This window comes from Rhinolophus ferrumequinum, chromosome 20, assembly GCF_004115265.2.
Source record: "Rhinolophus ferrumequinum isolate MPI-CBG mRhiFer1 chromosome 20, mRhiFer1_v1.p, whole genome shotgun sequence".
Classification (NCBI taxonomy): Eukaryota; Metazoa; Chordata; class Mammalia; order Chiroptera; family Rhinolophidae; genus Rhinolophus; species Rhinolophus ferrumequinum.
This window is the reverse complement of record NC_046303.1, coordinates 45,526,007-45,545,044: the sequence shown is the minus strand read 5'-3', so window position 1 is coordinate 45,545,044 and position 19,038 is coordinate 45,526,007. Positions and strand designations below refer to the sequence as shown.

At 34.6% G+C, this 19,038-nt stretch overlaps 1 protein-coding gene across 4 annotated transcripts in view; it reads right to left on the bottom strand.

Moving 5' to 3' along the window:
• MAGI2 (membrane associated guanylate kinase, WW and PDZ domain containing 2) overlaps positions 1-19,038 on the bottom strand; it is a 1,312,199-nt gene that overhangs the window by 411,481 nt on the left and 881,680 nt on the right. For all 4 annotated transcript variants that reach the window (XM_033088532.1, XM_033088533.1, XM_033088534.1 and 1 more), the window contains exon 6: positions 17,377-17,456. In XM_033088532.1, the coding sequence (XP_032944423.1) occupies positions 17,377-17,456 (80 nt within the window). The remainder of the gene's footprint in view (positions 1-17,376; positions 17,457-19,038) is intronic.

The window sequence follows — 19,038 nt, the reverse complement described above, 5'->3', positions numbered from 1 at the left end:
TTGAAGTGGCGCCTTGGAAATAGGGGTTCTAAATCTATTTGGATTCTTTACATAGTTTTGGTATCAAAACAACAAATAATGTCTGCCCCTTTTTGTCTGAAAGAACATTTTTAGATTCAATGTCTTTCAAAAAGCACATAAAATCTTGAGTTCTTAGAAATATAATTCCTTGGAGACACGGGTTTTTTAATAGTAACATGGATAGGCCCTTAACTACAGCTGTGTGAGCGGCCTCACTGAATACATATTCCAGACATTTTGAGATGCTTGGTAGTTAGGCCATGATTATACATTGGATTACATCATAAAAAGTCTGCTTTTTTTTCTAGTCACCAGTTTTGGAAAGTACTGTCTTGTGATGCATATTATTCAGGAGACCGTAAAATTACATGTACCAAAAGGGAAATCAGATCATCTCACCCCAGAAATGAAAATTAAGCCTCTTATTTAAACAAACAAACAAAAAATACAAGCCACAGTTAATGTTTAATTACTTGGCTGAGAGAGGGTGACCTGGATCTGTTTCTTCCATTTTTGATAGAACTTGTCTATAATATTCAGATCAGTGCTTCACCTTTCTGCTTTGCTTTCTGCATTGATGAACATATCTAATCACTGAAGGGTACACAATACGGTGTCTCACACTATGATTGATAGAGACCCACATTTAGCTCTTAGAGAAATTGTTCCAACATTATGTGAACTGTAGTGAACATTTTAGAAAGTATGAAGGCATATAAAACAACAGAAGCTTGTTTGCTTCTTTTAAGTGAAGAAACCAGAATATAAATCAATAAACATTTTAAAATAGCTTTCAGAGAGCTAAATATACTCTGTTAATTTAAGAACATAAACACATAACATTTAAATGCTTTGTATCATAAAATTATACTAATTGGTTTATTAACATCTTTGATGGCCCAGGGAAAATATTGAAAATACATGAAAAAGTTCATTTTTATTTATTTTAAATACAAAATTTTAAAATCTAAATATTTTAACCAGTTGCCTTCAAGATATTTTTAAGTCATAATTCCTCTAGTTAAAGCATCTCGTGGTGTCGCACAAAGCCATAACATTGAGCTCCATCTTACACTCATAGGGCTTGGATTCAAGCCTCATTTTCTATTTACACTTGTTGGATAAGGCCCTTAAAATCTTGGGCTATAGTATCATTATCTGAAAAATGGGAATGAAAAATCTCTACCTACATTACAGAGTGTTGGTAGATTTAACAGAGTATATGCAAAAATACTCTTACGCTTTCAAGTATTATTATCATTTAGTATTAAAATTCATATTTAGACATCTGGTCCTAGACAAGATGACGTAGACTTACTTTTCCCTTTTTATCCCCTTTAAATACCCTGGAAATAATTCAAAAGACAATCTAAAACAGACTGGAAAAGTTAGAAAGAAGAAGATAGAGTGGCTAGGGACCTCATGAGTTAAAGAATAACATCACTATGAAGTCTCAGTGTTTTCTTTTTATCTCTTGACTGTGTGCCAGGGAAGCCTTCAGCCTGGACTACCACAGGCTTATACAAACAAAGAAGCAAGCAAACAAATGAGACAGTCTACTCTTTCTGGCCAAAGGACCAGGAGAAGGGAAGCACAGCAGGGACCTGTGGGCAGCCTTATCCCCCAACTCACAACTAGCCATAGCGGTATGCCACTTCCACTTACAGTAGTGGTATCAGTAGAACCCAGAGAGGTCAACATATCTTCTATCAGGAGTGGTGGCCTGATATGCCTGCAGTGGTGACAACAATGGATCCCAAGCGGGTGATTCATCCCCTGCCTTACATCTTCCAGTACTAGGGGGGCAGAGAACATATTCAAGTGAAAATTTTTTCTACCTCATAGATCCAGAATCCTACATCCCTACTAGTGATGCGCAACTCAGAAAACAGCCTTTCACACTTTGCAGGTGGTACCAGCAGGGATTGATCAGGAGCTCCTAAGTAAGAAGAACTAAGATGCCCGAAATAGCACTGCAAGGGCTTTGAAAATTATATTGTATTTGGAAACACAGCCTACACAACAAGCCTGAATCTATATACTAAAACTAAACAGGGATACTGCTTACAAATACAAGATTTTATTTTAAATGTCCATTTAAAAGAGTCCAAAAAAGAGAAGAGGTGGCTATACTTATATCACACAAAATAGACTTTAAGTCAAATATTTTAACAAGAGACAAGGTTATTATATAATGAAAAAGGAGTAGATTAATCAAGAGAATATAACAATTGTAAATATATATGCAGTCAACATCAGAAAACATAAACATATTAAGCAAATACTTACAGGTATGAAAGGAGAAACAAACAATACATAATCCAATAATATTAGGGGATTTTAATACTCCACTTTTAACAATGGATAGATCATCCAGACAGAATAGCAATACGGCAACATTGGACTTAAACTATAATTTAAAATAAATAAACTTAGACACTCCAACAACAGTAGAAATACACATTCTTCTCAAGTGCATTTGGAACATTCTCCTGGATAGATCATATGTTTGTCACAAAAATAAGTCTTAGATAATGTAAGAATACTAAAATCATACCAGACATCTACTTTTTATCATTATGGTATAAAACTAGAAATGAATAACAGGAGAAAAACTGGAAAATTCACAAATATACAGAAATTAAACAACGTACTTCTGAAAAACCAATGGATCAAAGAAGAAATACAAAGGGAAATGAAAAAAAATCTTGAAACATTTGAACATGAAAACACAACATACCAAAACTTGTGGGATACAGCAAAAGAAGTATGAAAAAGGAAATTTATGTCAATAACTGCCTACAATAAGGGGAAAAAAAAATCTCAAATAAACAACCTAACTTTATACCTCAAGGAAGTAGAGAAAGAACAACAAACTAAGCCCAAAGTTAGCAGGAGGAAAGAAATAAAAAAGATCAAATCAGAAATACACGAAATAGAGACTAGAAAAAAACAGAAAAAGCTAGAAAATTAGGAGCAGGTTTTATGAAAAGACTGACAAACTTGACAAACCTTTCGTGAGACTAAGAAAAAAAGAATACTCAAAATCAGTATTGAAAAAGAAGATATAATCGATACCACAGAAATACAAAAGCTCATAAGAGACTACTATGAACAATTCTACACTAACAAATTAAATAACCTAGAAGAAATGAGACAAAACACAGAACCTATCAAGATTAAATCATAAAGAAATAGATTTGAAAAGATAAATAATGAGTACCGTGATTGAATGTAATCAAAAAACTCCCAAGAAAGAAAAGCCCAGAATCAGATAGCTTCCCAGGTGAATTCCAGCAAACATTTACAAAGAATTAACGTCAATCCTCCTACTCTTCCAAAAAACTGAAAAGTAGGGAACACTCCCAAATTCATTTTATAACACCAGCATTACCCTGATACCAAAGCCAGATAAGAAAATTACAGTAAAAGATTACAGGCTATCCCTGATAAAGATAGATGAAAAAAATCCTAAAACAAACAAACAAACAAAACAACAAATGGAATTCAACAGCATATTGAAAGGTTATATGCCATGATCAAGTGGGATTTATCAATGGGAGGCAAGGATGTTTCAACATATGTAAATCAATAATGTAATAAGTCATATTAATAGAATGAAAGATAAAAATTGTATGATCATCTCAATACATGCACAAAAAGCATTTGACAACATTCAACATCCTTTCATAATAAAAAGTCTCAACAAATTGGGAATAGAAGAAAAATACCTCAACATAATAAATCCATATTTGACTAGCCCACAGCTAACATTATATTCTATCTAGAAAGTAGAAATTTCTTCCTCTAAGATGAGGAACAAGACAAGGGTGCCCACTCTCACCATTTTGTTTAACATAGTAGTAGAAGTCTTAGCCAGAGCAATTAGGCTAAAGGAAAAGAAATAAAAGGCCTCCAAATCAGAATGAAAGAAGTAAAATTGTCTCTATTTGCAAATCATAAAATCTTGTATATAGAAAACCTTAAAGACACCATCAAAAAAAGTTAGAACAAAATAACACATTCAGTAAAGTTGCAGGATAAAAAAAATAACAAATAAAAATCACTTGCATTTCTATATACTGATTATCTGTAAAAAACATAAAACATTCCCATTTATAATAGCATCGAAAACAATAAAATATTAAGGAATAAATGTAACTAAGGTGTTGAAAGATCTGTATACTGAACAGTATAAGTTATTGATGAAAGCTTTGAATATGACACATATAAATGGAAAGACAACCTATGTTTATGGATTAAATTAATTAATATCATTAAAATGTCCATGCTACCTAAAGATAGGTGTGGATTCGATGTAATCTCTATATCAAAATTCAATAACATTTTTCACAAAATAGGATAAGAAACAATCCTAAAATTCACATAGAACCGCAAAAGACCTGAAAAGGCCAAAGCAAACCATAGGAAAAAAATAACAAAAAGAAAGCTGGAGGGATCACACTTACTCATTTCAAATTATATTACAAAACTAAAGTATCAAAACAGTATGGTATTGATCCTGGTCAAGATGGTGGAATAGGTAAATGCTGTGCTTGCATACTCTGAGGACCACATCAAAATTACAACAACTACAGAACAACCATCATTGAGAATTGTCTGAATTCTGAGTGAACCAAAGCCCTACAACTAAGGACATACGAAGAAGCCACCTTGAGACTGCTAGGAGGGGCAGAGATGCAGAATAGACTGGTCCCACACCCATGTATAACTATTTAAAAAATGGGGGAAAGGCCAGTTAGCTCAGTTGGTTAGAGCGCAGTGCTCTTAAAAACAAGGTTGCCAGTTCGATCCCCACATGGGCCACTGTGAGCTGTGTCCTCCACAACTCGACTGAAACAACTACATGACTTGGAGCTGATGAGTCCTGGAAAAACACACTTAAATAAATAAAAGTTTAAAAAAGAATTGGAAGGAATATCTCAGCTGCCAAGGTCTCAACAAGAGGAGCAAGAAATCCAAACGCCACACCAGGCTACCCAGCAGAGGATTCCAGTGCCAGAGAGAGAAGTCCCCATAACTTCTGTCTGTGAAAAACCAGTTGAGATTATGGCTGAGTGAGATGGAGGGAGCCTGCAGTCCCAGGTGCTCCTCTTAAAGGGCCTGTGCATGGACTTACTTGCTGATGGACTCACTTGCTCTGAGCTCCAGTACTAGGGCAGCAGCACAAAAGGTGACAGGGACATACGGGGAGGAACTAAGTAGTCTGGCTTCAGTGTAGGGCTGGAGGTACAGCTTTCTCCTGGATGGAGGAACTGGTGGAAGCCATTGTTCCTTGCATGAGGCCTTGCCCTTCCCGGTGTGCAGATGCTGACAGATGCCATTTCTGAGTCTGTATCAACTAAAGTAACACCATTCATTTGCCCTGAATCCCTAAGACCCCACCCACCCAAATTTCGGGCCCATCCAAGCTGCTTCCAGAGGCTTTTTTGTACAAACTGCCTGCCTTGGCTCATGCTGCAGACTTTCTTAAAGTCCATTAAAGGTTCACTAAACCCAAACAAGCAGCATCTGGCTTCAGCATGTCCCATACCTCCGGCTGAGCAGCCCTAAGTTCAGCAGTAGTGGCAGCTGACCTTCGTTTGTGGTTTGGCTTTTTGAGTCACCTCCAAGTATAGCTCAGGTGGTGGCCGTCTGTGGATTGCTGTGGGGCTCATGCCAGGTAGCCAGAGCAGTCCACAGGCTACGGCTGAATTTGGCCTGCAGTGCATCCCTTCCCACATGGCACTGGGGCTGGCACATGCTGTGGCCAGCTTCAAAGTGAGATGGAGCATCACCTAGCCACCTCCAAGTACGACATACCCAAAAGGAAGACTGAGCAGGCACCAGAGTCCTGCTAAAGCAAATCCTGCTCTGTAAGGTTGCACAACAACTCTTTCACAGTGCTCATGGGTATCCTCACAACCAATGAGCCCAAGGGTCAGTCCCTCCCACTGAAGTGCAAATAGCAACTAATAATAAACTAAAACAGTTGGACACACACACAACCCACTCAAGGGACACACGTAGGCACCCAGCTCTGATGACCAGGGAGAATGTGCCACTGGGCCACACAGGACGCCTACTACATAAGGCCACTCTACCAAGACCAGAAGAAATAGCAGCTCTACCTAATATTGAAACAAACACAGAGAGGCAGCCAAAATGGGAAGACAAAGAAACATGTCCCAAATAAAAAAAAAAAACAAGACAAAGGAAAAGAAAAAAACAAAACTAAATGAAGACAAGCAATCTACCAGATGCAGAGGTCAAACCACTGGTTATAAGGATGCTCAATGATCTAAGGGAGAACTTCAACCAAGAGGTAGGAAACATAAAAATGGAGATACAGAACAAAAAAGAACCAGTCAGAAATAAATAACACAATAACTGAAATGAAGAACACATTAGAAGGAATCAACAAATTAGATGAAGCAGAGGATCTAATCAGAGATTTGCAAGATAAGAAAGCAGAAAACACACAATCAGAACAGCAATACATAAATAAATAAATAAATAAATAAATAAATGTAGTTTAAGGGGTCTCTGGGACAATATCAAGTGTATCAACATTCGCAACATAAGGGTACCAGAAGTAGAAGAGAGACAGCAAGGAATTGAAAACCTATTTGAAGAAATAATGACTGAAAACTTCCCTGGTGAAGGAAATGGATATTCAAGCCAAGGAAGCACAGAGTTCCAAACAAGATGAACCCAAAAAGGCCCACACCGGACACATCACAATTAAAATGCCAAAGATTAAAGATAAAGAAAGAATCTTAAAAGCAGCAAGAGAAAAGCAGTTATAAGGGAGCTCCTATAAGACTGTCATCTGATTTCTCAGCAGAAACATGCAGACCAGAGTGGACTGGCCAAAAATATTCAAAGTGATGAAAATCAAGGACCTACAACCAAGATTACTCTACCAGCACAGCTATCATTTAGAATCGAACAACAGATAAAGAGCTTCCCAGACAAGACAAAGTTAATGGTGTTCATCACCACCAGACTAGTAAAGAATCTTAGAGGGAAGACAAAAAAACAAACAAAATAAGATAAAAATATTAATAATAAAATGGCATATATTTATCAACAATTACTTTAAATGTAAATGGATTAAATTTTACAGTCAAAAGACATAGTGTGGTTCAATGGAAGAGAAAAGAAGACCCATACATATGCTGCCTACAAGAGACTCATTTTACATTGAAAGATACATACAGACTGAACGTAAAGGGATGGGAGAAGATATTTCATGAAAATGGAAACAAACAAACAAGAAAGAGCTGAGTAGCAATACTTATACCAGACAAAATAAACTTGAAAACAAAGGCTATAACAAGAGATGAAGAAGGACCTAATAATTCCACCTTTGGGTATTTATCTGAAGAAACCCAAAATGTTACTTCGAGGGCACATACCCATAGGTTCATTGCAGCATTATTTACAATAGCCAAGATATGAGGGCAGCCTGGTTGTCCCTTAATGGATAAAGAAGACGTGGAACATATATACAATGGGATACTAATGAGCCATTAAAAAGAATGAAATTTAGACATCTGCTACAACAAGGGTGGACCTAAAGGGTATTGTGCTGAGTGTAGTAAGTCAAATGTGAAAGACAAACATCATATTATTTCACTTATAAATGTAATCTAATGAACAAAAGAAACAAAAGAAACTGAAATTCATAGACACAGAGAACATTTGATGGTTGCCAGATGGGAGGGGGGTTGCGTGGGTGAAAAAGAGGAACAGATTAAGAAGTACAAATTGGTTGTTACACAGTAGTCATGGGGATGTAGGGTATAACATAAGGAGTATAGTCAATAATATTGTAATAACTACCTATGGTGTCAGATGGGTGCTAGATTTATTGACGTGATAGATTGGAAGGGCATTGAGAGCAGGTTGAAAAAGGTGAAGGGATAAAAAAATATAAATTGGAAGTTACAAAATAGTCAATAGGTATAAAGTAAAGCATAGGGAATATAGTCAATAATAAGGCAGGAACTATGTATAGTGCCAGGTGGGTACTATTATATAAATGTCTAAACAATGTGCTGTACACCAGAAATTAATATAATATCGAATGTTAACCATAATTGAAAAATTAAAAGGGGGAAAGACAAAGAGGAATAGTGGTTCAAAGTTCCAGGTATAAAGCACATATGTCATGGAGATGTAATGCATAGATAGCATAGTGAATATAGTCAATAATATTATGATAGAGTGGTACGGTGTCAGATGGTTGCTGTACTTATCATGGTGATCACTTCTTTAGGTATATAAATGGTGAATAACTATGGTGTATACCTGAAACTAATATTATATTGTATATTAGCTATATTTTAATAAAAATATCTTAAAAATTAAAAAGAAACCAGTATGGTACTAGCATAAAAGCAGACACAGACATAAATGGAATAGACTAAAGAGCCCAAAATAAATCCATGGATTTACATCAACTGATGTTTGATAAGGGAGCCAAGAATACTCAATAAGGAATAATAGTCTCTTCAATAAATAGGTTTGGGATTACTAGATACTCACATTCAGAAAAATGAAATTGGACCCTTATCTTACACCGCTCATAAACATTAACTCAAAATAGATTAAAGTCTCAAATGCAAAGCCTTAAACCGTAGAATTCCTACAAAAAAAACATATGGAAAAAGCTCCTTATCATTGATGCTGGCAATAATTTTCTGGATATGACACCAAAAGCAAGAGCAAAAATAAACAAGAACAAAAATAAAAGCAAAAATAAACAAGTGGTACTACACCAAACTAAAAAGCTTCTGCTTTTTAGCAAGAACAATAACAACAAAACAAAGAAATAAAAATCAACAAAATGCAAAGGCAATCTATGTAATGGCAGAAAACATTTGCAGACCATTTATTATGGTTTTATGGGTTCAGCTCCATTATCTGAAAAAGGGTTAATATCCAAAATATATAAGGAACTCATAAACTCAATAGAAACAATAGAAAAAAACTAATCTAATTTAAAGAAATGGACCAATAAACACTTTTGGGTATACATCTAAAGAAATTAAATCATTACCTTGAAGAAAAATCTGCACTTCCATGTTCACTGTGGCTTGATTCAAATAGCCAAGACATGGAAACAAGACATAAGTGTCCATTGATGGATGAATGGATAAAGTATATGTAATGTATATATAAGATTATATGTATATGAAAAAAATCCTGCTATTTGCAACAATGTGCATGGACTTGGAGGGCATTATGTTAAGTTAAAAAGTCAGACAGAGAAAGACAAATACTATATGATCTCACTTATATGTGGAAAATAAAAAAAGTTGAACTCATAAAAACAGAGAGTAGAAGAGTGGTTGCTAGGGGATGGGGAGTGGGGGAAGTGGGCAGATGCTGGTCAAAAGGTATAAACTTCCAGTTATAAGATAAATAATTTCTAAAGATCTAATGTACAGCATGATGACTATAGTTAATAGTATTGTATTATATGCTTAAAGCTGATAAGAGAGTAAATCTTAAATGCTCTCACCACACAAACATGAAAAGATAATTATGTGAGTTGATGGCCATATTGACTAACCATATTGTGGTAATGATTTCACAGTATACATTGCATACCTTAAACTGACACAATTTCATTTGCTAATTACATCTTAATAAAGTTAGAAAAAAAAAGGAATGTGTTTTTAAATTTCCAAGTATGGAGAGATTTTAGTTATCTTTTTATTGATATGTAATTAAAGTTTCCTGTAATTTAGGAATGTTATTTTTGAATTTTGTTGAGACTTGCTCTATGGAGTACTGTGTATTTAATGTTTAATATGTGATTTTTGGATCAAGAATACTATTTCTGTTATACAAATCTTCTTATTTTTTTGTTTAATGTATTGAAATCATATACTCTGATAGTAAAATTTTCAAATTCTTTTTTTAGATGTCATTTTTCCTTCTATGTATGACTTGAAGCTATATTATTAGGTGCATACAAGTTTAGAATTGTTATATCTTCCGATTAATTAAGGCATCTAACTATCTATCTACCTATTATCTTTTTAAAAGAATAAAGTAGGAAGTATCAGTCTACCTAATATTAGGGCTTACTATATAGCTATAGCAATCAAGACAGGGTGGTTCTGGTGCAGAGGTAGATACGCATAGATCAGTGAAAACCAACTGATTTATGGAAAAGGTGCATGCACAATACAATGGAGAAACCACAGCCTTTTCAACAAATGGAGTTGGAGAAATTAGATATCCATAGAAAAAAAAATTGAACCTTAATTTAAACCTTGAACTTCATATAAATATTAATTCAAAACATATCATAAACTTAAATGTAAAACTATACAAGTTAGGAAAAACGTACGAGAACATCTTTAGTATTTAGGGCTAGCTGAAGAGTTCTTAGACTTGACATCAAAAGCATGATTCATAAAAGGAAAACTTCATAAAATGAACTTCATCAAAATTAAAAACATTTTCTCTGCAAAAGACCTTATTAAGATAATGAAAAGGCTAATTACAGACTGGGAGATAATGTTTGTAAACAACATATCTGATAAAGGGACTTATATATAGAATATGCAAAGAACTCTTTTTAAAACTGAATTAAAAAAACAATCTAATTAAAAATTGGTTGAAAGGCCTGCTACTAAGCAAGATATACAAATGGGAATAATCACATGAAAATATGTTCAATATTATTATCTATTAGGGAAATACAAAGTAAAACCACAATATCATACATGGATCAGAATGGCAAAAAAATAAAATAAATAAAAAAAATCATAACACCAAATGTTAGCAAGAATTCAGAGATGCTGGATCACTTGTTCATTGCTGGTGGGAGTGTAAAAGGGTACAGCCAGTCTGGAAAATAGTTTGGCAGTTTATTCTAAAACTAAAAATGTAGTTTCTATATAACCTAGCAATTGCACTCTTGGGTACTTATCAAGAAATCAAACTTATGCTCATGCAGAAACCTGTATACAAATGTCTGGAGCAGTTTTATTTGTAATTAGCTATAAACAGGAAAGAACCCAGATGTCTTTCAATGGGTAAATGCTTAAATAAACAATGGTACATAAAAAGTAGCAATACACACATAAATAGATTTCAATGTAATTAAATTGAGTGGAAAAAGCAATCTCAAAAGTTTAGACACTGTAGAATTCTGTTTATACAACATTTTAAAAATAATAAAGTAATTGAAATAGAGAACAGGTCAGCAGTTGTTAAGGGTTAGGGACTGTGTAGAGGGAGGAGGTGGATATGGTTCTAAAGTGCTGGCATGAGGAAGCCTTGTGGTGATGGAACAGTTCTGAATCTTGATTGTCGTCCTAGTTATGTGGAACTACACATGTGATATAATTTTGTGGAAACATACACACACACACACACACACACACACACACACACACACACAATGAGTACTTGTATAACTAGTGGGATCTGAATAAGGTCTTTGGATTGTACCAATGTTAATTTCCTGAATTTGGTATTATATTATATTTTTATAAGGTGCTAACATTGTGGGATGCTTTGCGAGGGGTGTTTTGGGATCTCTCGGTACATTCCTTTATTTCCTGTGAATTTATAATTCTTTTGAAATAAAAAAAAATCAAAAAGTCGTATTTGAAAAACTTTGAAATCATTTTGCCATTGTGCAGAACAAACAGATTTAATGATGTCAAGATTATCTTTAAGCTTGTATGCATTAAGGAGTAAGGACAAGGCAGAACTCATTCCTAAACATAAAGGTAACGTGAGCAATAAAGAACTAAAGAAGGACAGAATTTCATAATTCTTATATAGGTACTACTTTATAGCTACAGTAAATATTAACAGGTGGGAGGGGGAACTACAAAAATAATTAGTGCAGGAATTATACTCAAAATATTTAATAACTCTCAGGGTTGGGGCACCAACTAATCAGAACAAAATGGGACCAATTAGAACAGATGCCAGCCATAAACAACTCAGAATTTGGTACTAGTGCACAATAGTGGAATATCCACCCTATATGATATATTTTGGATTGATTTTTAATATTTTTGCCACAAAATATTTATATTCCTAAAATGTTGGTATTTCTTAGTACTTCTGAGCCAAAAATACTAGAAAAGTTGCTATAGTATTGAATGAAGCGTACCTCAAAGTGCTGCTATGGAAAATTATGAATAATAATTGCCAATTAGTGAAGTAAGAACTAATGGCTTCTATTAAGATATTTAAATTTTTTTTTTACAAAAACACCCAAAATCTTAGCATAGAAACAAAATAACATTCAAATTTGTTTGTTTATAATATTTACATACAGAAGATCAGTATTAGCATATAAATGAATCTTTTCAATTTTGAAGTTTTAGTACTTGAATAGTTAATATTTTCAGAATATTTTTATGAATTCTTCCTAGTGGAAAAATTTTAAGGTGCTTCACAAACATAATCTTAGCAGGTTTATTAGATTAGAAAAACAAATATTTAAAGGTGAAACTAATTTGGCCACATTTAATCCTGAGAAAACAGATTATTAATGCACCATAATTATCAATACAAACTTAATGAAAAAAGAGGCCAAAGTTCCTATTTAAGGAAAAATAAAACTATGCTGTCCACAGACAAAATCTGAATTACGAGAAATACACATTTCCTTTCCAAATCTGTGTGTCAGTTCTATGAAACTCACTAAAGAAATGACCTAAAACTAATTACTGTTTTCTATTATTTTATAAATGCAACCTCCTTCTCTTGGGAAAAAAAATCCATTTAATAAATATTATAAAGCATAGCTTATGCTGTCTATGTTCATGTTGATTTTGGACACGTTTTTTAAAAAGGTAGATTAAGTAATAGCTCAAAGCTTCAGTTAAGCTCAGTTGAAATGCAGTGGGTAAACGTAGGTAAATGGGTTAATATTGTGTGATTGTTTTTCTGTAATGTGAGAAAGCTCACAATTCATAGATGAAGAATACAGAAACAAAGCCACTAGTTCATACAGGTGCAATTATAACTTTGTTAAAATTTAGAGCCAATTTAACAGAATGAACGGGGGAACCTCCAGTCTATTCACATTAGTCTGGAATTAGCTGGCTGGATAATTTTAATCCACATGGCTTATTGTTTTCCATCCCTCCAGGACACCCTGCAGTAATTCAAGGCTCTTAGGGTAAGCCAACTATTCTGAATTTCTTTTTATCTTCTACATAGTTAACTTGTTGGCTCAGAGCATACCAGAAGGAAACAAAAGGAACAATTATTTAGAGCCTATGGTACAACAAGCTGTCCTTCTTGTACGTGAAATGAAATCTGCATGAAATAAGTATTATTCCCACTTAACAGGTAAGCAAACCGAGGCTCCCACAGATTAAGTACCCTGCCCAAGAGCCCACAGATTTGGGTTTGGAACAGAGTTTTCCCTGGCAATTTCCTCTCCTGAATACAATATTGTGGGCCTACTGATTTTAATTGCATTTCAACTTTAAGAAAAGAATGGTCCTAACAGGCTTTAACCAATTGTGATACTAACCCTAACTCAGTGATTTTTTTTGTCGGATGTTTGTGATTGGAATTGTCTCAGACAAATTCCAATTCTGAGAGCTGGAGACAAATATGATGGTGCTCTATATACAGTTCAACCAAACTTGCATCCAAATTATTTCATAGTTAACTGCTATTTCTGTGGTATTTTCTAAAAGACTATATTAGCTTGCTAAACAGCACTCCCCAAAATACTCATATTAGAATCCAGTAACAGGTGGAGACATTTTACTGCCCTGTAGACTTGTCTTAAAATGCTAAAAATGGACAGAGCTATGACAAATGCATAGGATACAATGACTTCAGTACTTTCAACCACATTATGAGAGAGGAAGTATATTTTATGTTTAGTAGCAGTATTATCCTTCAAATAAAGAAAAGCAAAATAATTGCTTTAGTGTGAATAAAATAAGTGGTTGCTTAATATGTATTTGTACTGAGCCATGTTCCCTTTCCACCTTGATAGCAATGAGAAAACATCTGCTAGTTTTTTTTCTCTAGCCCAAGAATAATTTAAATCAGTTGATACCCCTCCTGTCTCTCTTTCACTTGTCTTCCTTTTAATATAGTTGACCAAGGCATTAACTTCATGCACCTATGTGAACAGATGTGAAGAAGCATACATTTACAGATCCGTATCTACATATACACACATGCATGCAGACCTTCATAATAGTATGTGCACATATACAACATCATGGACTTCAATCTTGAGAGGTTAAATATAAATTATAATCCTAATAAAGAATTAGTGGGATGCAATCCAATAAGGTTTAAAATGTTCAACTTAAAAATTACTGCACTAAAATTTCTGTTCCAGGTAGGTGGGGTCAGCAGGTTATAACCCATGAGAACACATAGAAAATCTAGATAGAATATAAAAAGTAAGCAGTTTGAAAAGACCAGAGAACTCTAAAACAACAGGCATAGACCATCAAAATTCTGACACGGAAAGAACCCTGGAGAGGTGAGAGAACAACGTGCAGCTGATTGTGCTGATTTGAGGCTCTGGAAAGAATTCAGAAGCAGCCTGGGAAGAAGACCACTGCTGGGGGTTAGAAAAACCAGCACTGAGCTGAGGAGTCTTGTGGGATTGAAGGGACAAAACATAGCCTTGAGAGATCTCAAACACATGGCCAGTTATCCCATGATAACGTTTCTCAAATTCTGAACCTACAAGGTCTAGAGGCAAAATACTAAGCTAAACCCCTGTAAAACACCCAGATTTTTTTCAGTCTTGTACTACAGAAAAGAAAAACACTTAAAAAATATTGGTGTGCAAGACCTGCCAGTAGGTCAGGGTTCATTCTGTGGACCAAATCCAGCCTGTCACTATTTTTTGTATGGTCTGCCAGCTAATAACAGTTTATACACTTTTAAATGGTTGAGAAAAAAACCAAAATACAAGCACTTTGTTATGTGAAATCCCTGTATTCTTAAACAAATTTTACCAGGATACATCTATGCCCCTTATTTATATATTGACTTTGGTTGCTTTTGAACAACAGTTAGTTGCAAAGAGAGGATGACCTGCAAAGCCTAAAATATTTATTACCTGACTTTTTACAGAAAGTGTTTGCAGACCTGCAATAGACTGGTTAGTTGAAAATCTGGGTCAGCAAACACCCTAAGAATAGGAGCAAATCAGAGACAGATTGGGTCTCACCAAAACTGAACCCAACCTCATGTTGGCTCAGCTCCAGATTAGATTGAGGTAATTAGCCTCCACGCCACCTCCCTGGCAGGAGAAAACATGTTATCTTTACTGGAGAAAGATATTATCATCTTGAGCCTCTACAAATTTTAATACACAATTTACACACATTCCATCATTCAGAAGACGACTTTACTAACTTTGTTTGATCTGTGCTGAACTGTGATACATACAAAGAAGCCTGACTTAACTAGTAGGTTCAACAGCAGTCCGTTAACATCCGACTTTTCAAACAAGCAATTTTAACCTATGATAGTTAAAGAAAAGAAAAATGAAACAGAAATAACAATATCACCTGAAAGCACTTCTCTTGGCAAGAAACCTTAAAACATAAGTTTGGAATAATGACATTCCAACTAATTAGATGTTAGTTTCCATTGTAAAACATTCCAATAATATATGGAATAAAATCCATGAAGTATTTATTTTGTAGAAAATGAGAACAAATAGTAATGACCAATTACAAATCACTCTGAGCTATAAGACTGTATTCTAGGACTCATTTCTTAATGACCTGTTTTTCACAGACACTGGCATCATATTTTAGCCATCGACCATCCAGAGAAGGCAGAAAAGTGCAGATGTGGGAAACACTGATAACACTGAAAAATTATAATTATGCAATATGTTATACCTACATCTCTCCCAGGATTTTAAAATTTGACTTCAACAGGCTTTTATAATGAAAAGAACAACTCAAAGGAACAAGACAGCCAAGAAGTTCAATGTGTCACAGAAGTGCAAAATTGTTAAATTCACTTAAATTAGTATATACAAAGGTTTTACATCTGTGGCATAAGTAAATTGTAACTCCCAGATATAACAGATCAGGTCATTTCAATTTATAACTTATCACAATTTGCAACGCACGTCTTAATAGTGTCAATGTAATATAACCTAATGGTGCTCAAAAGTCCAGGCCACATAATAATTTTATGAAATTCAAGTACATACAGCTGTACTATTGTACAGAAGGCATACAGATATAGCTATGAATAAGAAATGAAATATAGTGCTTCAAAACTGGATATTTATGCATTCAACTATGTACATGTAAATTATACACTCTCGTTTTTTATGTAACTCAATAGTATAACTAGATTGCAAGTAGTTCCCATATAACATAGGAATAATAATATTTTCTATATACTATCTGAGAAAGCCGGAATTACTGTTAAAATAACAGGCCTTTTGGAATTACAGACTTTTTAAAAAGTTTAAATAGTCCTCATCACTTTTTTCACTTTTAAGAGTTCTTCAATGATAGATACCTCTGAACAGGTTCTAATAATTTGATCAGATAAAGGATATAAATGTGGCCAAATAATAAATCATCAGGAGAGGGTGCATTTTATTATTTTAGATTACTTACAAGTGCTCTTTTAACATTAAGCTCTATATTTTAAAAAAAATATAAATATCTTCCATAACGGACTTCATCTATATAATTTCCTAATTTAAAGACAAGGTTTACATTCATGTAATCCTTAAAATTATTTTAAAAAATTCTTCACATATATGAAAACAGTTGATTTTTAAGCAAGTTAATTAATGTTACTACGTTAGAAACTAGAAAATACTAAGGATAACCCAGTACATTCATGTAATTAATTATTTTATTTAAATGTGTGATTAAAAGAAAGTAGTCATATGTGTAGATCTTTATATCACTGATTCCTTAATAACTAGCAGAATACTATGCCTCAAAACACAAAAATCAAACATTGCTTATAGGTTCACAATACTGTTTCTCTATATATCATATTTAATTTCAATGAAAAGATCAGAGTCCTCAGAGAGACATACTGCAAACAAAAGTCCTTAGAAGGTGGTGGAAAGTCAGGCCAGAAGTCAAACAGAACCAGCAACAGAGATGACAGAGAAGTGAGATCCAGCACAGTCTCCTCAGAGAGAGAAAGGAAACCCACATGGCACTGCTGAAATGCTGAGCTAATTCTCTCTCCTATCTGAGCGTTAAATATTCCATCTTTAAAATTGTTTCAACTACACTATTGCTGTTTTAGGTGAGACTCTCTTTTAAGAAACACAAATATTCTCGAAGTGCAATGCTGAAACACCATAAAAACTGAATAACCTACCATTTTCTTTGCACTCTTCTGGAGGTTTAGCCTTTTTCGCAAGTCGTGGATCCAGCCATGATGTTGTCTTTGTGTTATGGCTGAAAAGAAAAGAGATCACTCTGAATAGACACATACTGAAAGGAATCAAGTTTATTCCCTAAGAAAAAAAGAGGGGGGGTTAGTCCAACAAAATTGCAATCGATACACTTAATTTGCTTACTGGTTCTAAGTAGCCCTGAAGGAGGTGTAAGAGCAATTGTGCAAGGCAGCTGTAAATTTGGCAACCTCAGCTCCCTGTCCTCAAAGCAGCTATTTTTATTAAAATCAACTAGAATGTTGCCAAGTTAACCTCATTGAAAATGCAGAACTCATCCAGAGCAAAAGGAATTTATTACAAATACAGGATTCTCCAGTTGGAAGAGCACAGTTCGCAGGCTCTGATACCGTTTCCTGAGTTTTGCAAAAGAATTATTTTCATCTGAAATCTGCCCTTTTCATAAATACTTGTTTTGTTACTCTAACCACAGAGCTGGCAGAGGCAGTACAAAAGTGATGCAAATTATAGCATGTTCTTGGGATTCCTACATTTTCTTAAAAAGTGATTAGTAGCAATTTCATTAATCCACATTTAGCTATCTACCATGTAAATACTTGTGAAAAATCCAGCTAGGGAGGTAGGGAATAAAATATCTGTAATCTACTGTTTCTGAATTTCTGAGAATTAATAATAATTTTAATGACATTTTTGTTTTGAAAAATGTTTTCTGGAATGTCTTTTGCCAGAAGTTTAAAAAGCAAAGGGAGATCTGGTTAGAGCAGTTTTTTCTCAAAGAGGTCCTGGATTCACCTGCATTAGAATCCCTGGTTGACTTAACTAATATTGCATATTCTGGGTTGTTATAGAACGACCCGATAGAATCTTTGGGGTGGTTTACACAATCTCCATCATTGGCAAGACTCCAGTTATGCACCTTATAACTCTAGAACCCCTCGATGGCTCATAACTGCTCGTTGGGGCTAAAATCTTTACCGTGCATAGCTCTCTCAAGAGATCTCATCTGCCAATGGACAAATGATCAAGGATGTGACATTTGTGAGGGCTTCGGAAAGAGAATGAACAAAGTCACAGGTGTGGGAAAGTGTCAGGTGTGTACAGGAAGAGCTGGAAGGCCAATGAATGACACATGCAAAGGAGGAGGGGAAAACAGGTTGGAAACATAAGCGAAAGCCAGATAATAAGGATACTTGAACATAGTTTTAAGTAACTCCAAATGATAATGATGATATCAATTTCACATATATTTTCTCTTTCTTCAATGAAATTTAACTATGTTTTATTGTATCAGAATGACAAGTGTTGGCTAGATAATCTGATGACACAATCTGCACTTAAAGCAAAGGTCAGAAAATTCTCCCAGGCAGCATATTTAATACCAAACTTCTAGAGACTAAGTGCCTACCTAATGAAGGGAATTTCAAGGCAGGAAGGAAGAAAGATGGAGATAAGATGGGCAGTGGGGAAACAATTCCAAGGTGTTAAAGCACTCTTTATATAATATTTTTTGGGTGATCATCCTGTCTGCCTGGATGGAGAGCCATCTCTGATTGAGAAGTGAGACATCAAGATCCTTGAGTCATGAACTCTCTGCTCCTTCAAAAAGATCCCCTTTTATTTCTGAC